The 24,243-nt window shown below is 40.5% G+C and overlaps 3 protein-coding genes across 6 annotated transcripts in view; 1 reads left to right on the forward strand and 2 right to left on the reverse strand.

Annotated features, from left to right (window-relative positions):
- The window catches only part of LOC126055247 (uncharacterized), a 5,003-nt gene extending 2,740 nt beyond the window's left edge, over positions 1-2,263 (reverse strand). The window contains exons 1-2 of one of the 3 annotated variants that reach the window (XM_049843640.2): positions 1,970-2,263; positions 1,711-1,902 (exon numbers count right to left, since the gene is read on the reverse strand). In XM_049843640.2, the coding sequence (XP_049699597.2) occupies positions 1,711-1,895 (185 nt within the window). In that variant the 5' untranslated portion in view covers positions 1,896-1,902; positions 1,970-2,263. Of the gene's footprint in view, positions 1-1,710; positions 1,910-1,969 lie in introns of all 3 variants that reach the window. The other 2 variants (XM_049843639.2, XM_049843638.2) reach the window with 2 other exon arrangements.
- Positions 2,264-2,465: 202 nt separating this feature from the next.
- LOC110381469 (uncharacterized) lies at positions 2,466-10,064 on the reverse strand. The gene is made up of 3 exons (XM_049843626.2): positions 9,557-10,064; positions 5,526-6,509; positions 2,466-5,438 (listed from the first exon to the last, which is right to left on the reverse strand). Exons 1-3 carry the CDS (start codon positions 9,788-9,790, stop codon positions 4,668-4,670), a joined length of 1,989 nt encoding a protein of 662 aa, XP_049699583.2. The 5' UTR covers positions 9,791-10,064; the 3' UTR covers positions 2,466-4,667.
- A 3,449-nt stretch (positions 10,065-13,513) lies between these two features.
- LOC110381454 (large ribosomal subunit protein eL38) lies at positions 13,514-17,533 on the forward strand. Of its 2 annotated transcripts, none has more exons than XM_021341795.3 (5): positions 13,514-13,604; positions 13,764-13,795; positions 13,899-13,959; positions 14,042-14,164; positions 17,474-17,533. In XM_021341795.3, the coding sequence occupies exons 2-5, from the start codon at positions 13,793-13,795 to the stop codon at positions 17,497-17,499; spliced, it is 213 nt and encodes a 70-aa protein (XP_021197470.1). In that variant the 5' UTR covers positions 13,514-13,604; positions 13,764-13,792; the 3' UTR covers positions 17,500-17,533. The 2 variants fall into 2 exon arrangements, with proteins under 2 accessions (XP_021197470.1, XP_021197471.1); XM_021341796.2 differs by having other exon boundaries at positions 13,590-13,613.
- The last annotated feature ends 6,710 nt before the right edge of the window (positions 17,534-24,243 follow it).

Consider the following 24,243-nt stretch of genomic DNA (forward strand, 5'->3'; position numbering starts at 1 on the left):
TGTATTTATTTTTGCCTAAATAAGTCACTGTGATTGCCATAAAATGTAGGCTTATTACCAAATAAAGTATTATGATGCCATATTAAGTTATGTGTCCGGCTTGCAATGCATGCGTGAGTGTCAGTATGACGAGTGACAGGGGAAAATGGAAGAAAATGACATATTGCGCCGACGCCAAGTAAAATTGGGAACAGGGCAGGAGAAAGAAGAAGAAGAATGTGTTTCTCAATACACTCTTATCGCACTGTTTAGAGGCATGCAATAGACAATTTTCCACGCTAGTGCAGGAAAAGGGTCCCCATAATGTTATTACATTTATTTTATCAGGCCGAACTTATTTTTTTGGAGTCAGTTTACTTAAACAGGATAGCAAGATGTAAAAACTTTTTTGATGATTGACTTTTTTTTGACTACTTTTGGTGATCATTTACTACTTTTGGGATAACAATGATTTTTTTGGACTCATTTTGCTTAAATAGGATAGCAGAATTTAAAAACTTTGGTTATAATCTTACTTTAAAATGGTGGTTTAATTTTGGTGATCATTTACTATTTTTGGCTTACGCATGATTTATTTTGGAGTAATTTCACTTAAATAGGGTAGCAAAGTGTTAAAACTTTGGTGATAGTTTTACATTAAAATGCGAGTTTCATTTTGGTGATCATTTACTAGTTTTGTCTGCTGTTTGTTACTATATCTGGTGATCAGTTAAACATAAGCCTTTTTTTAATCCATAGACTTTAGAAGAAAAGAGATGTGTCCAAAAATTCGTGTGTATTTGTGTATAATTATTTATGTATGAATGAAATCAGTGCATGCATAAACTTCGGAGAAATTCAAGTTTCCGCTACGCGAAACGTTTGGTCATTAGCTAGTTTTCATATAAAGCGCTTACATAGAGAGCTGTAGATTTTTACATACGTTGTTTTGAATTTGTTTATATTTGTTTAAAAAACAGATTTAGAAAAAGTCGTAGGGTTTAAAAGATAAAAATATAAACGTAAAATACACTTATTAGGTTAAGTAGGTATGCAGTTTGGGGTCTAGATTTTCACGTTTACACAAACCTTGTAAGTGTCTGCAACATGTTGCCAAGTATCAATGATGTTCTTTTAGTAATTAAAAAGTTATAGGATAGGTAATTTACTATGAATAGATCACTGTTTACAAAGCAGTCGAATATCACGACGTTCTAAAGGAATTGCATGGTAAAATGTATGCCAATAATTAGTTTAATCATTCAACTATTCACTTGCAAATTTCATGTCATTAAATTCAGTAATTAAAGAAAGACAATTATAATACTGACGAAGCATCGAAAACCTACATAATCCGACCAAGTTCAGATAGCTCTAAAAAAGCGGCCGTGCCATTATCTTAGAAACATTCTTAACTTGGAAGGTTAGTATTTATTATTATGGTACAGTTGCGTACACATTGTTTGATCCACTAAAGTTGCAAAGTGGAACGCTCGTGCATGCCTAGTCCATTGGTTAAATAGTGTAATAAGCTACAATATTATAAATATTTACCTAAACAGTAGGTAGTACCTACTTACCTACATGTGGTAATTATTTCATTTCCCTAAGGGGGCTATAGTTAGAATCCTGATCCGTGAAATCTTCAATAGAAATTAGCCGTATGAATATTATTTGTCTTAAATTAATAATATATCTAGATTAGATCTCGGAGTCTCGGCTAGCACTCACATGCCCGGCTGGTTGGAGAAGTCGGCGAGGTGGTGCGCGATGTCTGCGGGCGCGTGCGCGGGGAAGTGCAGCTCGGCGTGCAGCCGCGCCGGCACGCGCACGCACAGCGCCGCCAGCAGCGCGCCGCCCGCCAGCAGCGCGCGCCAGCGCCGCAGCGCGCCCGTCACGCGCCGCCGCACCGACATCACTATACTTTATACTATTCACACATATACTAGAGCATTATCCTATGTCCATTACAAAATGTCTAAAAACTTACCAATCAGATGTGGACACTGCGTGATAGCAAGGGATCGCCGTATCCGGAAGTTCGTTCAGTGATCTGCGGTGTTGGCTATATTCTGAGATTTTAAATATATACTTTAAATAGGGGCTGTAGACAGCAAGTTAGCGTATGCTTTGTACACTCGGATGTGTGAGCGGCGAGCGGAGTGGGGCGGAAGCTTCGCGCCGGCTGATAGCGGCATCCGGCCGCGCACTACTCAGCTGCTCTATTAATAGTTTGATCGTTTGTTTAAACAGCATACGGTTCTGAGGCTACTTGCTGGAATGAGATCATCATTCAATCTTAATTCTATGTAATAATTTGTCTTGCAATTAACAACATATTGGACAGCTGGATTTTAGATTATTTTGAAGGTTCTATTTGGTCCCAGACACAGCAAGAAAACCACAAAAGGAAACTATGACTAGTCGGACACTGGGCAAAAAAGGAAAATAGGGGTTGAATAGAATATTATAGGTATTAAAAAGAATTTATGCACATTGTTCAAATTTATTCGCTTATAATGATTATTTTAATTTCACATTTCATCGACATTCACGCAGTAGATACTGACATCATCAAATTATATTTCACTATTAAACTAGACCTAATTACTTTATTACAATAATATCTTAAAGTTACACATTGTGAAAAATGCTAACGACGACACGTTGATCAGGCAGCACCGAGTGCCCGCAGCGGCACGCAGTCCCCGCGGGAGTCGGGACGGCAAACTTATCTACTGGCGCATACACGCTCAACGATAGCCTACTAGCGGGCGAGACACTAAGCTACAGAACTTCTCCAAATCTAATTTCATAACTCAAACATGACTTCCGTCAGCTTGGCATCTCGTCAGTGTAAGGCTATAGCTGCGTTGTGTAAACAGTTGTTAACTTGAGTAGTAATATTTGTTCGCGTTTTGCCACAGTATTATAAATTTTGATCAAAATTTACTAGTAACTTACAATGTGTCATGCGACCGATAGTCTAGTGCTGCGCGTTGAAATCAGAAGTTAGGTTAAAAAATAAACATGTATGCATCAGCTCAATCGGTTGAGGGCAAGTGCCTTAAAATTGAGTTGTAAAATTCATACATTGCAAGTTAAATAAAAACTTGTAAAAAAAACTAAGAATTGCGCTGCTAGATACACAATTTGAAGGTAGTAAGCGTGTGGCCGTAGACAGAAAGAAAGCTCCAATGCATTCTGGTAATAGTTACATAAGCAAGCACATTGAAGCTACGTTAAGCACATGTAACTGTTACCAGAATGGCCGGATCAGATGGTGGATCAGGGGCCCGATTCTCCTAATTTTACTTAAGCAACATACGATTCACATTCGACTGCAATCCAATCCCGACTCGATTACGATTGAAGCGTATGTGGCATTCTGGGGCCGATCGTGATTGAGTCGGGATTGGATCTCAGTCGAATGTGAATCGTATGTTGCTTAAGTAAAATTAGGAGAATCGGGCCCCAGCAGTACTGCCTACCAGCTTTTCTTCTGTATATAGCCTAAAACGCTCTGACTCATAAAAAATGACATGTTTACTACTCTGTCCTAAAATTGTTGGTTTGAATGAATAAAAATATTTGAAAATTACATATTTGGGCACAGTCCACCAATCATCGAGGAACCTGCTTTAAATCATTTCTCTTTTATGTGACAACTTGCGGCGTGTTACCCGCTACAACCCGTGCCGATAAAGAATGGGATTAGAAATCGCGACAGCTGTATTCAACTCTCGCTCATGTGCTACAGTGTATGAGCGAGAGGTAAATACAGCTGTCGCGATTTCTAATCCCATTCTTTATCGGCACGGGTTGTACAATAAATTAATTCTTTGATCAAATATTGAAACTGCAATGCGCTCCGTCTGACCATACGTTGACTTCGATTATTTTGTCGAACATGCCTATGTGTGAAGTTGACTCAACCCGCCATTAGAGAGTTATGTAGCTATTCTGTAATACCAACTATTTTTATGTTTCCATAACACACAGCATTCGTTGAAGAAGCATTCGCTAAATCTTGCCATGGACATGCTAATCATTAACAGAAAAGCCTTCTCTGTATTACCTGCGCCTTTCACTCGCAGACCAAGTGACAGATAGTCACCCACTCGTAGTCTTCATTCTACCACCAGCAAGAACCTTGCTCAAATGCTGTATGGTTTTCCACAAATATTAACTGTTTTGTTTTAATGCAAAATAGTTTCATTAAGATTTCCATTTGTTGAGTTAACTCAAGTCAAATTACATTACGAAACAGATATAGTAAGTATTTAGTTCAGTTTCATCCAATTTAACAATTTAAAAAACCTTAGACATTTCGGTGACTGCAAGTTGAGATAATGTTGTTGGCACGCACATGCATGAGTTTCCTCGTCCACTGTAAGTCGGGCGCCTGCACGCGGCGCCGCATGCGGAGCCCGCACGACGCCTGCCTCCGCCGCCGTCGGCGTCGGCATACCGACGGCACACATTCGTTTTTATTTACTTTAAGCACTTAGATCACAACCATTTATGTGTACTAATTGTATCAACGTTGCCGCCTTATGCGTCAGTATGAAATGTTTAGTCACGATTCGATCCATAGTATCGGTAACAAATTATAAAAACCGTTACAAAATTCATTCGTCAGCCGAATTCGCTAAGGACGACGTGCCCCCGGTAGGGGTCTGCGGGCGCTACCGGCGCCGGCGCCGGCCCTTGCGGTAGCCCTTGCCGTACCAGCCGCCGTCGTCGCTCGGCTCGTGGGGCGCGGGCGGCGCGGCGGACGGCTCGGCGCAGCAGGCGCACAGGTAGCGGCGGCCGCGCGCGCGGCGCCAGGCGCGGGCGGCGGGCGGCGGCTCGCGCGGCGGCCCGTACCACAGGCAGCGCCGCGCCGCGAAGTGCCGCGCGCACCACGCGCACTCGGGCGGCGGCGCGGCGGCCGGCGCGATGATGGTGTGCAGCCCCGGGTACAGCGACGCGCGGCACAGCAGCACGGCGCGGCGGATGATGGCGGCCGCCAGCGAGCCCGCCGCCAGCGCGCCGGCGCCGCTCGAGTCCGACGTGCTGGCCTCCTCCTTGGGCTCGTCCTTGGGCTCCGTCTTCACCTCGACCTTCGGGCTCTTCTCGTCGACCTCCTCCTTCGGTCGGAGGTCTACCGGAAGCTCTTTGCTCGTCTCCGCAGGATCGATTCTAGGTTCGTATTCGAGGAGCCGCCTCAGTCGCGAGCCCAGGCCCGCGGTCCCGTTGGCTCCCGGGCCGGCGCCAGGTCTTGTATCTGCGGCGACGCCGGGGGGACCGTGACCGTTCACCGCGAACTGCACTTCCGGGAGGTGCCTCGCCATTCGGAATCTCCGCAGGTCTGTGGTGCGGCAACGGAGCGGCGAGTGCGGTCGGCCGGCCCGCTCGGGCGACGCAGCGTCTTCGGCACGCAGAAGAATCGTGGCTTCGCCGGCTTGCATGCTTACCTGAAACGAGACAATTTGCTTTACAGCTGTAAGCTATCGATATATAGTGAGACTGGAGGCATATGCAAGGCTATCAAACAGCTTTACCTGAAATGCGTGCAGTCGATTGTGGGATTCTGGCACATTAGATTGATCTGGTTCGCTCGGTGAGCACGTGGCGTCGGGCGCGGGGCCAGCAGAGGGCGGCGGCGGCGGCGCGCGCAGCCGGGCCGCCAGGTGGCGCAGCGGCAGCTCCTCGTCCGAGTCGGAGGCGGAGGGCGAGGAGGGCTCCCAGTGGTCGGCGGCGGCGGGCGCGTCGCGCGGCTGCAGCGGCGGGCGGCGCGAGGTGTGGCGCTCGGGCTCGGCCAGCGGCTCGGCGTGCGCCAGCACGGGGTCCAGCGCGGCGCGGTAGCGCGGCACGCGCAGGCGCAGGCGCCGCGCCACCTGCTGCATGACGGCGTCGCAGCGCGCGTTGATCTTGAGCGCCGCCACCGAGTCCTTGGGCGTCCACTGCAGGTTGACGATGTAGAGCGCGGGGCGCGCGCGCGGCGCCGCCTGCATGCGCCACAGGCGCGGGTAGCGGCGCAGCACCTTGAGGCTGGAGCCCAGGCACAGCACGACGTCGGCGCGCGCCGCGTGGCGCAGCGCGCCGGCCCAGTTGAGCGGCCAGGCGGCGCGGCCGCGCTCGCCGAAGTGCACGATGGAGTCGCGCAGCTCCTGGCCGCAGGCGTGGCACAGGCGGCGCGTGCCGTGCGCGTGGCGCGCCGTGCGCTCCGTGGTGTCGAAGGCGCGCAGGTACACGCGGCGGCACGGCGCGCACAGCTCGGCGAACATGTCGCCGTGCAGCTCGGCCAGAGCGCGGCGCGGCAGGCCGGCGCGCAGGTGCAGGCCGTCGCAGTTCTGCGACACCACGAACTTGAGCGCGCCGCGCGCCCACAGCGCCGTGAGCGCCATGTGCGTGAAGGTGGGCTGCGCGCGCGACACCTCCACGCGGCCCACCGTCTCGCCGCGCTGCAGCCGCGTCCACACGCCGTGCGGCCCGCGGTAGTCGGGGATGTCTGCCGCGGTGCTGATGCCGGCTCCCGTGTACACCTGTTTATGCCACTCGTTGTTTTAACATTCAAAGCTCTGCCATAACACATTTTATCTCTTTTTAATGAATAAATCATCATCATCGGCCTAGCCTTTTTCCAACTATGTTGGGGTTATTATGGGAAGTCAGAAGCCAGTAAATCTGACACCAGTCTTACCAAGGGGTATTGGGTTGCCCGGGTAACTGAGTTGATGGTCATGATTGATGATTTTTAACAAATAACAACTATGTACAGAATACGAAACACATGGAAAAATGTTAGCATGGTTCTCAATTATGTTTTGGGAAAATTATAATGCCCCCAGATAAAATTATGCAATCGTGCAAAAAGTTGCTATATAGGGTGTTTCAATAAGAGTGCACTTTTTAAATTTAAAATAAAAACAAGTATGTAATAATAATAGCCTTTATTTCCGAGTTATCAGTTTTACAATTACAATTATATATTCTATATTATAATTATTTAAATAGTATCCCTTAACTCTGTGTGCCTCTTGGCATAGGCATCCTCCAACTCCTTCCATTGCGCCCTGTCTTGTGGGAATCTGCTCCAATATGGTGCCAATGTCAGACAGATGTCATCTCTCCATCTGACCTCCCTGCCTCCTTTTATCATCCCTTGGATACCACAGAGTGACTTGTTTGCTCCATTGCTTGCTCCTCAGCATATGACCCATCCAGATCCATTTAAGATGGTCTATCGGTGTCAGTATGCCTACCAGTTTAGTTCTCGACCTTATTTCTGTGTTTCTTATTTTATCACATATCCTGATCCGGAGCATACTTCTTTCCATTGCCCTTTGAAAGGATGCCAGTCTTTCTCTGTGGTTATCTGTTAGAGCCTAAGTTTGCACCCATATGTCAAGCAAGGGAGAATACATGTATTGAAAATCTTCCGCTTTATATGCATGCTTATATCTTTGTTTTTCATAATTTCTTTTAAGGACCAGTATTTATTCCAACCACTAGCTATTCTCTTGTTTACTTCCTTTGACATTGAATTTTCAGGGGCTATAATTTGTCTGAGGTAAACATATTCCTTAATATACTCAAGGCTGTTTCCATAAACTTATATGTTGACTTCAGTGGAGTTAGTCATTAACTTGGTTTTACTTTCATTCATTTCTAGCCCTGCTTTTCTGCTTTCATTTGCTAAGGTGTTTATCATTTGTTCCAGTTTTTGTGGGTCTTCTCCTAGCAAGATGATATCATCAGCGAATCTTAAATGGTCCAGTCTTCGTCTGTTTATGTTTAGTCCCAGATCATTCCAATTCAGTTTCCGGAAGATGTGTTCCAGCACTGCACTGAACAGTTTGGGTGATAGTGGGTCCCCTTGCCTCACGCCTCTGTCAATGGAGAATGACTCACCTATTGATTCTAATTTTATGCGACTGTTGCTGCTATTGTAGATTGAATTAATTAATTTTATGTTGGTATTTTCGACTCCTTGTTCTTTTAAACTTAACCGGATGTATTCATGTTTTATACTAACGAAAGCCTTTGAATAATCAATAAAAGATATGTATATGTCACGGTCACCGGAAAATAACAAGATCCGTAAGTTTATCAATTTACCAGGAAGTTTATAAGCTTTCGTAAAATTTTAAACGGGAGATAAATTGTAATATTTTACGTCCACATTTTCGTAAATTGATAAACTTACTGAACTCACTCGTAAAATAATAAGTAAGCAGTAACCAAACGCTACGCGCGATCTGATTGTTTGGCTGTCACGTGTCACTTCTCCTTCCTAAGCATTGCCACTATGAACATTGACCAATCAGAGAGCAGTGTGTTATTTTACGTATCTCAAAGATCGTATATTTAAAAGAGTTTCTGTGATTGGTCGAACCATATAAAATCTTACGAATAGATATTCGTTAGTTTATAAATTTACCGTATGACGTGAAAATGTGGACGTAAAATATTACAATTTATCTCCTAGAATCTTACGAAAGTTTATAAACTTCCTAGTAAATTGATAAACTTACGGATCTTGTTATTTTCCGGTGACATATACAGATTTTTGGCACTCATGATATTTTTCTATAATTTGTTTAATGGTGTGAATGTGTTCAATAGTGCAGTAGTAAAAACAAGTACACATCGGACATACAACATTAGAGCTGTGGGTGTCATTGCCAGATATTTATTCCATAAATAAATGGAATGTGTCTTCTTTACAATACAATAAAAATATCACAATTCTATCATAATATAATCAATTTTTTAAAATAAAGTGCTCTCCTATTGCGACATGCTATATTATCAGATTATATTATTAAGTTTAGGTCACAATATGTCTTACCTTACCAAACATAAGTTGTTTGAATTTGTTGAGTTTGAATGTATGTGTTAGCTCCCAGTATGGTAATATTATTATGTTAAATTAGTTGCAGTATAGACCCCATGTGTTACACTTGTCCTTTATAGTTCTGGGTTTTTGGTCTATTATTGAGCATTAAGGGATATCTGTTGAACATTCAATATACAATTTGCAACTTACAAACGGTTTATCATCAATACTATATTTATATTAAAAAATAATAATGGGTGTCAGCATGTAACTACAGCACTTATGTGGAAGAACTTTATGTTGCTTACATGGGCTAACAGAATCCCAGTGAAAATCTGCAGTACTTGTTTGTTAAAAATAATAGAGTATAGTTGTCAGAGCACATTAACATCACAACAACATACCCACGCTACTGCAGCTGCATGTGGTTTTATTACAACCATTGCTTTAATCATGCAGCAGACTAAGTTGTTTCAGTCAGCAGGTTGTAACATCTTCATTACTCACAAGCACACACACTTCACAGCTATTGCACTAAAATGACCACACTGGGTTTATACATGTTCTTTTAAAATTAACACACGGAACTATTGCAGTCTATCATTTTTTTACTTCAGGTGTAGTAGTGCAGTAAACAGATTACTAGTACTTCATTAAAGTTAGCCTGGCTGGGAAAACTAATAAACTTTGTTACAAAGTTAAAAGTAAAATGTAAACAATACGAAACTGGAAGGATGCAAAAGGGCTCACCACGAGATGTTTAGCGTTCCGCAAGGCGCGCGCCAGACGCCGGCACTTGTCACGCAGCACCCGAGGGCTGTCTTCCACCTCGGCCGCGCGCTCGGCTGCGCGGGCCCGGCGCAGCGCGGCCGCCGGCGCCGCCGAGACCGGGCGCCCGCGCGCTGGCGCTGTCCTCGCGCCGGGTGCCGCCGCGCCATCGCCGCTCAGGCGCGCGCTGGACCGAACGCCGCTGCGGTCCGACATGTCCCCGGCTACTGCTGGCCGCAGTGGCCGCGCCCGTGGCCTGAGTGGCTCCCCCACTGACGCCTGTGGCTCGTCGGCCCCAATCGTTCACACATTGCGTTCACGCCTGATGGTCGATTATAACGGTCGGGGACATCCAAATTGATACACCCTGTTCTTTTTAACTCCTCGGCATCAAATCGAACCATCACAGACAGAATGACAGAACTGCAGAGCACAGATGATAATGTTGATATTCCACAGACTACTATGATATTCCGATCAGCGTTGGTTTGGTACCATAGACAATATTACATGTTGATTGTTGGGTACTCTCTGTAGCACTCTGTAGTCTCTGACTCTGACTACATCAAAGACAATAAACTTTATTTCAAGACTGTGCACAATCAATATATAGTACAAGAACCAAGAACCGACTTGCGCAAGAAGGCTTACGTTCGCGTTGGTAGTGTATCCCTTTCTAAAAATGTAAAAACATTACCCTCCTTCTTTGGCAGTCGGGTAAAAAACAACCAAACCTAGCTAACAGCCAACCCTATTTTAAGTCATTCACTTTTAATTCGTGCAGTCCAAAGCCGACTCCGGTACGAGTAGGTAGTAATTTTGAAGGAAATCGAAAAATAAAAACCGCGACTTTATAAACTACCTATGAAAATCATAAACTTTCGTAGGATTCTCAACGAGAAATAAATTGTATTACTCTACGCCCACATTTTCGTAAATTGATGAACTTACAATTAATTGATGAACCGTTTAGAATCTTATGTAAGTTTTAAAAATACCGGTAGTCTATAAATATACCACGAGACGTCTAGACCTTCCTAGACATAATTCCTTCCTAGTTTTTTTAATTTAGACATCGAGACGTCGTTCCTTGCATTCACGTACCTTGGTCAGCGTCATCTAGTCATCAGCATAGACATAATATTAGTAAACAGGACTGCGCATATAAACCCAAAAAACGAGCCGAGTGAAACAGTTAGTACGGTGGCTGTCTGTCCCTTTCTAATAGGGTGACTATGAGATTAAGCTATGTGAGACAAATCCGAATTTGCTAAGATTATTAAACACAGATTGGTATTGAAGTTTTAACTTACGCAGTTTGTGACCTTAAGATACTAATAAAGGCTTTTAATAATTAGCGGGAATTAGCAGTATAAAAGCAGGAAGATTCGAAGTGAAGACTGTTTTTTTGTATTTCTACTTCAGATAAAGTCATTTATGTCGCCTTTCTTCATTTTTTGGGAAGCTATAACAATAGTACAACAGTTTTAAAATCCATCACCCATATTTTGACTCATTACAAGAATTCATGGGCACCCTAGTTGTTTGGTTTACGAAAATGTTTTTTTTTTTCATTTATTTATTTTCTAACATATGATTTACATTTTTAAATATTAAATATAAAAATAAAAAACATTTAAAAATATAAAAAATAGGTTGCCACCGATATCGGGCACAGGGTCCAAGGTACCGGTGGTTAGGGTCCCAGAGACAGAAACCTCCTCACAATACGTGCCGTATCAAGGAGTACTGCCTTCTGAATCAGTCCCTTGATCCAGCCGCCCAACGAGAACCTCCTGAGGTGTTCGTCGAGGCTCTTGGCTATTAAACCATTGGCCGTAACGACAATCGGCACAACAACAGCCGTGTCGACACTCCACATGGCGACAACCTCGTGCGCTAAGTCGAGATACTTTATTTGTTTCTCTTTCTCAGCTTTCACAAGGTTCTCGTCATGCGGAACGGCGACATCGACTATCATCGCGCGGCGCGCTAATCGATCTATCACCACAATATCAGGCTTATTGGCTACAATAGTCCTGTCAGTGATGACAGATCGATCCCAGTTCAGCGTGATATGGTCCTTTTCGAGAACTGGGTCGGGCGCATACCTGTAGTACGGTACCTCAAGGTCTACAAGGTTGTATTGCAGAGCAAGCTGCTGGTGGACAATCTTGGCCACTTGGTTATGTCTGTGCAAATATTCACCATTAGCCAAACGAGAACAACCAGATATAATATGTCTGATAGACTCACCCGGATGGTGACATGCCCGACATATGTCAACCGTCCCGTCTTTCACGATATATCTCCGGTAGTTATTCGTAAGGATAACTTCGTCCATAATTGCACATACAAACCCTTCGGTTTCTCCAAACAAGTCACCGAAGCGTAGCCAAGATACGGACGCATTGAAGTCTACATCGGGGCCATGAAGAGCCCCGAAGAAGCGTCCGTGTAGCTGTTTGCTCTGCCATACTTCCTTGCGATCATGGGTAGTTAGTACCACAGGTCTGCGCCAGTTCTCATTTGCCAACGATAGCGGGGTGAGTCCTTTGTCCACTGCTACCATATCACGATGCATACCCACGTCGCTTTTGAGAAGATAGTGAGACAGCACACCTCACGGTTGTGGAGCGTCTTTGCATTTAAATGAAAATGTTATTATTAGCTTACCTGTGGAACGATATATTGCAACCACCATAGGATTCACTTTTACAAGTATAAACGCTACACTTTTTCACCATTTAAATAGTTTAAATTGATTTAATACAAAAAATATAAACAAAATTTTAAATGCTGATTACGCGGCAAGAATGTTCAGGGTTACCGCTAGAAAATAAAAATTTATGTTGTTTGTGTTTTAAGAATAATAATTTATATAAATAATTTATTCGTATAATAAATTAATGCGATTTTTATTAATTTGTTGACTTACAATTGTTAAAATAAGATAAAAATATATGTGATTCAATTGTTTTTTTGGGAAGACAAAACTGTTGATCACAACATTTTTTTATGCTGGCAAGGTGTTAGAAAGAGACAAACGGCCTCCGTTCTAACTATCCCTCTCGGCTCGGATTTGCCTCTGTGTATTATGCAACAAATTTAGTACCTTATTGCGTTGGAATAGAGTTTATTTTCATAAATATATATTTTGAGCGTACGCAATCTTGTTTATTATATTACATCTATGGTCATCAGATAGTAAGAAAAAAAAAGAATAGGTTTTCTTTTTGAGAATTAAAAAATTAAGGTAAAAAGAATCTTAAAAAAACAAGCTTTTATTTAAATGCGCTAAAAAGAAGAATGGCGAACTTGTATGTAAACTGGGACCCATTGATATAAGTTTCGTACATAATTGAAACTTAGTACTACTTGTAGATCTATACAAAACTAACAAAAAAGCAAATGGATAATGAGTTGCAAAAGTTGGAAGAAAAAAGTTATGCAAGGTAGAAGATTATGACCTAAAAATCTCAAAACGAAAAGAATATTTGTGAACTAGGAATTTGGTGACCTGGTTTAAACTATAGATGAACGATGTCTTAAAGATCGCCTTCACTGTTTGTTCAGCCTAGGCATCCGATAAAAGCGTGGGCAGTGAAGTAATCCACAAAATCGCATTCAAATCCCAAGTTAGCCGTAGTTTATTTCTAACTTTTAATTCCCATGAGCTAAAAACTCAATATTTTTTTATATAAACCTCTATCAAACTTGTTATTTAAATTCATATAGATTTGCAAATAAATGATCTTTAAATCATGTGGGTCCATTTTCGTCATTCTTCTTTATTTAAGCGCATTATATACATTTTTATTGCGTGTCCATAGTCATGGGTACAAAGTTGTTTATAACAGTCATTATTTTTTGAAAACGATTCCTGTTCGTAAGTACCTACTGTCTCCAAAGTTCACTAGATAGTTTTTGGTGTCAGTCAAATTAACTAAAGTGTCACTGTCAACTGTCATTTGTCTGTCATTCATTTGAGGTTTAGACCTTCTCTTCCGTTCTTTACGAAGTTTGACAGGTGAGAAGTGTACGGAATTTTGATAAATTTGTTTAGAAATCTAAAATAATCCTGATTAAGCTGTGTGTTTAGTTTCAGTTTTCTCACGGGAGTCGTTATAGTGATAGTTTTCCATTGTTTGGATGGTATATTTTTAATCAAAGTGTACTTTTTTTTCAGTTCTGCCCAAGAACATAGTCGCCTTCAACATGGTAAGTCATGATTTTTATTTGTTGTTTTTTTAAATTGAGTTTGTGCAGCATTTCATATATATTAAGACAAAGCCCATGAATAATTGTTGCTATTGTGTTACAGCCGCGTGAAATCAAAGACATCAAAGATTTCCTTCTAAAGGCACGCAGGAAAGATGCCAAATGTAAGTATTATGTTAGCATTCGTTAAGTAAAGCCGCATTGTGTCAGAAGCCAGCCAGTAAGTCGTGCATCTGTCGGTTTCAGCTGTCAAGATAAAGAAGAACCCCGAGAACGTGAAGTTCAAAGTGCGATGCTCACGCTTCCTGTACACGCTGGTGATCACTGACAAGGAGAAGGCGGAGAAACTTAAACAGAGCTTACCGCCAGGTATGTGCTTTTCAGCTTTTATATCTCAAATATTGGCAGTAAAAAGTCTGATTCTTTCTTTGAAGTCTTGTGTCTGTTTTGCCAGCATCTTGTTGCATTAATAACAACCAGATTGAAAGTATTGATAAATGGGCGTTCTAACACAGAAATAATTTAGAGGTTCAAATGACAAATAAATTCATCAGTTTTATAAATACAGAGCAAGTTCACCATATCAGTGACCTTACAAGCAAATCTGTGGAATAAAAACAATATTGCTTAGCAGTATTTCTGGACAATAACCAGAGTTTTGATAAGGTGGCATGAAGACCTACTCAATGAAGTTGAGAAATTGCTTCCACACTTGTTCTACCAAATAATAAAATCATACTTCAGCATTTATGCTTGAAAGTAAACTTCAATGATGATTTTTCCAATATATGTATATGATGATATCAAATGAGGAGCACAAGAAACACACAATTACACAATATTATGCAGATGACACAGCTTTACTTACAAACCCTGTGAGTGCATCAGAACACCTAGAGCATCAAATTTAAAATTGACTGAAAACTCAGAATATAGCAAATAAAAACAAGTTAACACAAGACGATCACTCTCAGAAGGCACCCATGCCCATGTTTAGCCTTAACAACGGTGAAGTCCCTTAAGATGGCAATGCAAAATAGTTGTGTATATGTTACAGCCATAGTGATAAAATAAATATTATACATAATCACTGGTCATTGTGTATAATACCCAAATTGACTTGACAATGTGATAAATTAATCACTTTATCTGGATATTATTCATAATAGCTGGTCAAAGTTAGCCAGAGTAATAAATATGGTATAACCAACTTACTACTGACCAATTCTTAAAAATGGTTTAAATAATTTTCGACTTTTATGATAAATCATCATTCCTCCCGCTGTGGGTTAGCAGTGTGTAGGAATGTCAGACTGTTAGTGACTTAAACCTACTGGGGTTTGTTGAATCTCTTCGAGGAGCGCGTGGAGCAACGCGCGCTGCCGTGACGGGCTCGTGTCTTCTAAGACCCGGAAGGACGATGAGCCACCCGAAATTCACCGCCCACAGACCCACGCCTACGTTCGCCGGGAGACGTCACTCGACACCCGGCGCCCGTAGTGTCTTCCACGTCCAGGCAGCGGCTGGGATGAGAGATCTCTAGCGTCTGCATGAGACGACGGCATCCCATTACCTCTCACCCCGGAACATGGCTTGAACCAGGGCCGGGCACGAGAGATCGCCGCTGCCATGTTGCCTCGACGAGGACACGGCGGTGCCCTTCCCAGGCAGGGCACACCTGGACTGTGTTGTTCACCGTGTCCTCCGGGCCGTCCGTATAGTGGCCCGAGCCACACCTCAAAAACTTTTCGCTATTATTATGGGGTGCACTGAGCTAACTAGCCTTTTTCGAATTATATTAAAGTCAGCTACCAGACACCTTAGTTAACATCAAATAATAATTTTTAAATACTTGTTTTATTACATTATCTAAGTCTATGGAGATATTATATAAAATTGCTAGTTAATGCGATTAATTCTGTGTCAATTATCACTTTATCCAAATTGAGTAGATATTATAAATAGATAATATGTATAATATGCAGACTTATTACTTTGGCTGTAACATATACATTTGGAATGAAGGTTGATGTGGAAAAAACATGTAGGTATAGGTAAAGCGTAGTGGTGTAGATACTGGTTAACAGAACCCCACTCACAAATGAAACAAGCTACAGAAACCATCCTGAAACCTAGATGGCCCTATGGTACCCAACTTTGGATTATGGCCAGCAACAGCAATATTGTGTCTAGACTGTAAAATGTACCCACCTGTATAACACATGAAATGGTATTAAAGGCTTAGAACCTAAATATTTAGCATCCCTCAATACATAAGCAATAAGCTCATAATAATGACCAGCTGTTACACAGGAGACAATGAGGTGTAACATCAACCACCAAAAAATCTTCAAAACATTAAATAGTGCTTTCTGCACATGCCGGGACAGAGGTCTCGAACATAACAAGACTAAAGACCTAGCGTTCCTACTCATCTAGATAGATTGGTCAGAAAGGATTGAGGCACCTATGCAGAAGGGTCTCATCAAGCTAAAATACTCCTTAACAGATACAAGCTTTACGGACCCAGAAGTGGTTTATTGTTGTGAACAACAGATTGCTGTCTACTCAGTCATACACCTATTAAATGCTAGTGTGAGTGAATGCTCTTTTCGAAGGCGGAGGCAAGAGCTATTTGTTATATAGAATAAAATGAGTTTTTCTAAATATCTATATATGTAATCCTACTAATATTATAAACGCGAAAGTTTGTATGTATGGATGTATGGATGTTTGTTACTCTTTCACGCAAAAACTACTGAATGGATTTTAATGAAACTTTACAATAATATAGCTTATACATCAGAATAACACATAGGCTACAATTTGCAAACATATTGTTCGAAATACTAAACCTGCGCAGACGAAGTCGCGGGCACCAGCTAGTATATAATATTTTAGTTAGAAGACCTTGTGCCTAAGTCCAAGTCGCGTGCTTCGATCGACCATAAAGTTAAGTAACACTTGGCGCGGTCAGTCAGTGCATGGGTGACCGTCCGGTCATGACATCCGGTCCTGTGTTTCGGAAAGCACGATAAACTGTAGGTGGTCCCGACTGCCTTTTGAACATGTTTGGCAGTCATTATGGGTAGTTCAGAAGTCTGACAACCAGTCTTGTCATTGGGTTGTCCAAGTAACTAGGTTGAGGAGGTCAGAACTCCTCAACACCAGTAGTAGTAGCACTTGGAATCTCAATTTGACCCACTTCTAAATTTTGCACACGCTGAGTTCTGATGACGATACATGGCTAGCTAAGAAACGTTACAAAAAGCGTGTTTTTTTAGTTTTTTTTTATCACGACTACTCATACCATAAGCAATAAAATAAATAGTAATTACATATCTATGTTAATAAAGAAGTTTTTTTTTTGTTGTATTTTGATTATTTCGATGTAAAATAATCGTAATCTATACTCTATACTAAAATGTAAAGATTTGATTGTTGTTTTTAATAGGCTGGAACTACTGAACCGATTTGAATAAGTCTCCTGTTTTATCGGGGTACGGGAAGAAGTTTCCCGGGACGCGGGAGAAACCGCGTGGAACAACTAATGTATTCAAAAGCATAATTCACTATCATTGTAATGTTTTTTCTCCTGTGTATCTCCCTCATACATACAACTTTAGATAATCTTCCACTTTGAGACTTTGCATTTACACAAATTGTTTTGTTTTACAGGTCTCCAGGTGAAAGAAGTTAAGTGATGTGACTAGAAATTAATAAATAAACTTAAACCCATCTTGTTTTATTTATTTATAAGTTCCATATACTTACAGTACTGTTACATAAATGTAGGTCAACTCCTAAACTTGTAATAAACACACCTTTCAAAAACTGCTGCACAAATTCCATAAATATAAAGTCAAAGTCAAATGTTTTTATTTCAAATAGGCCTTTGCAGGCTCCTTTCATACGTCACACTAGTTACACAGTTTCAAAAAGTTGGGTTCATGAAGAGCCGACAAGAAACTCCACAGACATTTTTAAAAGTAGGTAGTTATTACTTTTTTTCTTTAGGTAGGTACTCATACTCATCTCATACTACAGGTACTGGGTATTACTTTTTTTAAATGGAGTTTTCACAAACATTCTACTACATAAAAATAGTAGGTTGATAATCCCTGTTTTCTACATTTTTAATTGATGATAAACTAGTCGACATGTGTATTCTGCCCATCCTAACCTACGGCGCTCAGACTTGGTCTTTGACCGAATCTCAGAAGTCCAGGCTAAAAGTATGCCAAAGAAGCATGGAGCGTAGCCTGCTCAACATACGGCTTAGCGACCGGATACGCAACACCATTATCCGGTCCAAGACGGGCATACTCGATGTGGGCAATAAGTCTGCAAAGTTGAAGTGGGATTGGGCGGGTCACATCTGTCGTATGCACCCGGACAAGTGGGCCAATATAACCACAAAGTGGATCCCGGAGGATGGAAGGCGACCGAGAGGGATACCAAGGAAACGCTGGAGGGAAGACTTGGACAGCTTCCTCTCGGACTGGCCTCAAGCAGCAATGGATAAAGAAAAGTGGAAGGCTTTGGGGGAGGCCTTTGCCCAGCAGTGGGACAGCATAGGCTAATTAAAAAAAAAAAAAAAGATAGATATCAAAGGGCTCGGTGCAATGTTATTTTTTAACTTGGCAAAGGTATAGGTACTCACGTAGTAGGTACAACGCCACCTATAACTTTTTGGGAACTATTTTGTTTTTAATTCTTTAAAAGAAAACCCATTCACAACGGTTTCATATTCATACACGACAATGCTAGGCCTCACATTGTTAGCGTCGTACCTACGAGATTATCTTACCGAAGTCGGTAGATACCTCGATTATGGAATGGCCAGCAAGAAGCTCCGGACATGAATGCGATCGAACATCTATAGGAGAAAAAATAAAAAGACGACTTCGTAGAACAGGGCCCGATTCTCCTAATTTTACTTAAGCGACATACGATTCACATTCGACTGCGATCCAATCCCGACTCGATTACGATTGAAGTGGTACTTAGTGTCCATTTCGACCGCGCGGCCACCTCATAATTTTTGATGAAACTTTGCCAGGAATTAGTAGTAATTTGTTACTTTTCACTCCTCTTTTCCTGAATTTGTTACAAAAAAAACCAAGCCGCTATGACAAAGAACAGTTGGCCGCTAGAACCGCCACTTGCCGTAGTCATCGCCCGTGATTACTCAGAAACTATACAATGCAAATAGACGAATGATACATCAAAAGAAAGGTCTTAATTTGTTAAATTTGTTACAAAAAAAAAGGTCAAAACGTAGATATACAAAAGTTATGCAATGTTAAGTTTTCAGGTTATGAGTAGGTAGTATATCACCGTAGGCACCAAATTAATAGAGGCTAATGTGTATAGAAAATTAGTCTTTAATTTGTTACAGCGAAAAAAGACAAAAAAATACTAGAAAGCAGGTTCAATAATATGTTAGAGTCGATTTTAGCTGGCCGCGCGGACGGCAATATGCCTAAAATACAATTTCGTTTTTCTCGTTATTAAAAGTAGGTTTTAGCTTAATTAAAGTACTAGTCGATGGGTAACGTAACCTAGTTTGAATAAATATAGCGAATTTAACTGCAGCATTCGTATTTTAGGAGATATTTACAAAAACACAGTGGTATGAAACTGTATGAGAGTAGGGTGTCCATGCATTTTCACATATTCGAAATTTTCGTTATTCACGTCTTATTTTTTTAGGGAGAGTGCATACTTTATAAAAATTAAAGTCACAAATAGATTAAAATTTCTTTATTTACAATCAACACAAAGGCAAACAAATCAAGTAATAAAAGACAACCAGATAAATATAAAATCTTCATAAACTAACATAATATTTATAAATTAACTGACACGAATATATGACACAGAATGTAGACATATTTTCTTAGAGGTACTTATTTCAATTTTAAAAGAATTGTCGTCGTAACAAAAATATTTATTGTTATTTAAAAAATGACATTTATAGTGGCCTATTTTTGTGCCTGGTATAAATTCTATAGTACCAACTAAGAAATAATAATTATCCTTAATGCTAATAGTAATCGGCAATTCAGTGAGTAAAACTGAGTCTGCAGCTCCGTTTAAATCAAATGTTATGATCTCGCCTAGCTTAAGTTCACCTTTCAACTCTGTGTCACATTTTTGACACATTGTGTTAACACAAAGGCAAACAATTGATATGTTTGCCTTTGTGTTGATTGTAAATAAAGAAATTTTAATCTATTTGTGACTTTGATTTTTATAAAGTATGCACTCTCCCTAAAAAAATAAGACGTGAATAACGAAAATTTCGAATATGTGAAAATGCATGGACACCCTACTCTCATACAGTTTCATACCACTGTGTTTTTGTAAATATCTCCTAAAATACGAATGCTGCAGTTAAATTCGCTATATTTATTCAAACTAGGTTACGTTACCCATCGACTAGTACTTTAATTAAGCTAAAACCTACTTTTAATAACGAGAAAACGAAATTGTATTTTAGGCATATTGCCGTCCGCGCGGCCAACTAAAATCGACTCTAACATATTATTGAACCTGCTTTCTAGTATTTTTTGTCTTTTTCGCTGTAACAAATTAAAGACTAATTTTCTATACACATTAGCCTCTATTAATTTGGTGCCTACGGTGATATACTTACCTACTCATAACCTGAAAACTTAACATTGCATAACTTTTTGTATATCTACGTTTTGACCTTTTTTATTTTTGTAACAAATTTAACAAATTAAGACCTTTCTTTTGATGTATCATTCGTCTATTTGCATTGTATAGTTTCTGAGTAATCACGGGCGATGACTACGGCAAGTGGCGGTTCTAGCGGCCAACTGTTCTTTGTCATAGCGGCTTGGTTTTTTTTGTAACAAATTCAGGAAAAGAGGAGTGAAAAGTAACAAATTACTACTAATTCCTGGCAAAGTTTCATCAAAAATTATGAGGTGGCCGCGCGGTCGAAATGGACACGGTACTTATGTGGCATTCCGTTATTTTTTTCTTTGAAATAAACGTTTTTATCCTTATCTGTCATTCAATAATGAATTATTTTGTCTGCAAATGATTTACTATTGCAATATGATTATAGAACAAACTACCGTATAGACCAAAATCACCAAAATAGCAGACCAATCGCAAACCAATCGAATGTCGTTGGAATACGATTGGTCTTATATTAGTAGCAGAATGCCCGATATGGCTTAAACTGCTATTGCGATCATATCGCGATTCGATTTCTAGACATTCTTAACTTAGGAGAATCGGGCCCCAGAAACACTCGGCTAGCTGCCACAACATTTGAATGTGACTTAGATATCCAATCGCGAAGAAGAGTATGGACCCAGTAATCTTAGCTTTTTTAACACGCTTTTTTTACTTAATTTTTGTTATTACATCAATTGCCTGTATACCACAGTTTATAATATATTCTCTTGTAACCAGGGGCCCGATTCTCCTAATTTTACTTAAGCGCCATTCGATTGACGTTCGACTCGATTCGACTGAGATCCAATCCCGACTCGATTACGATTGAAGCGTATGTGGCAATCCGCTATTTTTTCTTTGAAATAAACGTTTTTATCCTTTTCTGTCATTCAATAATGAATCATTTTGTCTGCAAATGGTTTACGATTGCAAAATGATTATACAGCAAACTACCGGATAGACCAAAATCATCAAAATAGCAGACCAATCGCACACCAATCAAATGTCAATCGAATACGATTGGTCTTTTATTAGTAGCAGAATGCCCGATATGGTTAAAACTGCTATTACGATCATATTGCGATTCGATTTCTATTCGATTTTGACATTATTAACTTAGGAGAATCGGGGCCCAGTTGTGAAGCTACCTGCCAACGTTCGTAACAATGTCTTACATATGGCTCCAGGGGCCCGATTCTCCTAAGTAAATAATGTCAAAATTGAATAGAAATCGAATCGCAATAACAGGTTTAACCATATCGGGCATTCTGCTACTAGTATAAGACCAATCGTATTCCAACGACAATCGATTGGTTTGCGATAGGTCTGGGGCCCGATTCTCCTAAGTAAATAATGTCAAAATTGAATAGAAATCGAATCGCAATATGATCGCAATAGCAGTTTTAACCATATCGGGCATTCTGCTACTAGTATAAGACCAATCGTACCTATTCCAACGACATTCGATTGGTTTGCGATAGGTCTGGGGCCCGATTCTCCTAAGTAAATAATGTCAAAATTGAATAGAAATCGAATCGCAATATGATCGCAATAACAGGTTTAACCATATCGGGCATTCTGCTACTAGTATAAGACCAATCGTATTCCAACGACATTCGATTGGTTTGCGATAGGTCTGGGGCCCGATTCTCCTAAGTAAATAATGTCAAAATTGAATAGAAATCGAATCGCAATATGATCGCAATAGCAGTTTTAACCATATCGGGCATTCTGCTACTAGTATAAGACCAATCGTACCTATTCCAACGACATTCGATTGGTTTGCGATAGGTCTGGGGCCCGATTCTCCTAAGTAAATAATGTCAAAATTGAATAGAAATCGAATCGCAATATGATCGCAATAGTAGTTTTAACCATATCGGGCATTCTGCTACTAGTATAAGACCAATCGTATTCCAACGACAATCGATTGGTTTGCGATAGGTCTGGGGCCCGATTCTCCTAAGTTAATAATGTCAAAATCGAATAGAAATCGAATCGCAATATGATCGCAATAGCAGTTTTAACCATATCGGGCATTCTGCTACTAATAAAAGACCAATCGTATTCGATTGTCATTTGATTGGTGTGCGATTGGTCTGCTATTTTGGTGATTTTGGTCTATACGATAGTTTGCTGTACAATCATTTTGCAATCGTAAATCATTTGCAGACAAAATATGACTGTTTTGCATTAAGACAAAACAGGTATTATATGTAGAAGAAAACACAGCAATGATGTGAAGAAGCAGTCCTATGATTCTGTGAAAATATCGAGAATATCAGTCATATCTGTATACAAATCGAGAATATCCTCCCAATTTCTGTCACCACAGGGCTATCTGTCATACTTTACCGCCAAATTTTCAACCGGCGCCATTGCAGTCTTCATCATCAGCAAGAACCTTGGCTCATTGCTGTGTTTTCTTCTACATATAATACCTGTTTTGTCTTAATGCAAAACAGTCATATTATATGTCTTCGAAAACACAGCAATGATGTGAAGACCTGTTTGATATCTGCTGGTGATCAGAAATTATAAAACACAAGAATGCAATGTGAGAGTAATATAATTTACTAGGTATTTCCTTATAACAAACCTTCTTATCACCCTCTTTGAACCATCTTTAACTTTCAATATTTGCTGGGAAAATGTTAAGAACAAAATCCAACCACACTATTAGTTTAAAATATTTATATTTTTCTTACCAAGAAACTCAAATTAAACAATTCAATATGAAAACAAAAAACATAACTTCCTTCTTAGGATTGATAAATAAAAATGCAGTTGCAATGTTAATTTGTGGCAGTTAGCCACAAATTAACAAATAATTTTCAAACATAAACACTTTAGCTGTTCAGCCTTAATAATTGAGATCAAAATCACATTATCATAAATAATCAAATATAATCACTATTAATCACATTGTTTTAAAATTATTATAAAGTAGACCAGGGACATCCTCACTGACAGGCTTATTTATATTTCTACAATAATATTTAGAAAAGGTTTCCACACACTTCCAGTTTCCTCTTTCTAATATCTCCTGTATAGGTCTATTGTCTAGCCATCCCCTGGAGGCCACTGCTGACCTTATGCTGCCTGGAGAGTAGCCATCTATCTGTGCCAATTTGAAGGCTGACCTCACCCATCCTGAGATCATGGTCTTAGAGGCAGGCTTTGTATCACCGGTGATTGATATAAAAAGGGAATTAACATTTGTAGCTTGATTGCGTCTAGTCTCTGAAATCTTGACTAACTTCTTAACGTTAGTGACTGGGCAAAGCTTAGAATCTTGGTGCTTCATGAGAAGCCAGCCTGATTGTCTATGAGAACTTGTGTCTGTTTTTGAGCCAAATTTTGGCCAGAATGTAACTGTGTCCTCAGTTTCAGCATATCCTTGATCGCCAAGCTCCAAAAGTGTAAGATCATGCAACCTTCGGCCAGATGCAAGTAAAAGAATCAATGCAGTGTGTCTGCTTTGATAAAAAAGAGTGTCTGGAAATTCTGAAGACTTTAACCACTTATACAATATTTTAACATCCCATACTGGTAGCTTTGCTGGGCGTGGTTTAGCTAGACTCACTGCCTTTAAAACCTGCTGAACGAAACAATTTTTGGCCAAGTTCTCAACCCTAGGTGCACAGTAAGTTGAGACAGCAGACTTGTGCAACATTACCGTGCTATATGCAAAACCTTTCTCTAAGTATAAATTAGCTAAAAATCTGGCT

This window comes from Helicoverpa armigera, chromosome 2 (assembly GCF_030705265.1).
Source record: "Helicoverpa armigera isolate CAAS_96S chromosome 2, ASM3070526v1, whole genome shotgun sequence".
Classification (NCBI taxonomy): Eukaryota; Metazoa; Arthropoda; class Insecta; order Lepidoptera; family Noctuidae; genus Helicoverpa; species Helicoverpa armigera.

Bases quoted from the DNA above. Each gene is read 5' to 3' on its own strand.
- LOC110381469 (XM_049843626.2), bottom strand. From the start codon at position 9,790: ATGTCGGACCGCAGCGGCGTTCGGTCCAGCGCGCGCCTGAGCGGCGAT. The intron at 6,510-9,556 runs GTGAGCCCTTTT...TGGCATAAACAG, and splicing joins GGAACGCTAAACATCTCGTG to GTGTACACGGGAGCCGGCAT. The intron at 5,439-5,525 runs GTAAAGCTGTTT...GTCTCGTTTCAG, and splicing joins ATCGACTGCACGCATTTCAG to GTAAGCATGCAAGCCGGCGA.
- LOC110381454 (XM_021341795.3), top strand. The intron at 13,960-14,041 runs GTAAGTATTATG...TGTCGGTTTCAG, and splicing joins ACGCAGGAAAGATGCCAAAT to CTGTCAAGATAAAGAAGAAC. The intron at 14,165-17,473 runs GTATGTGCTTTT...TTTGTTTTACAG, and splicing joins TAAACAGAGCTTACCGCCAG to GTCTCCAGGTGAAAGAAGTT.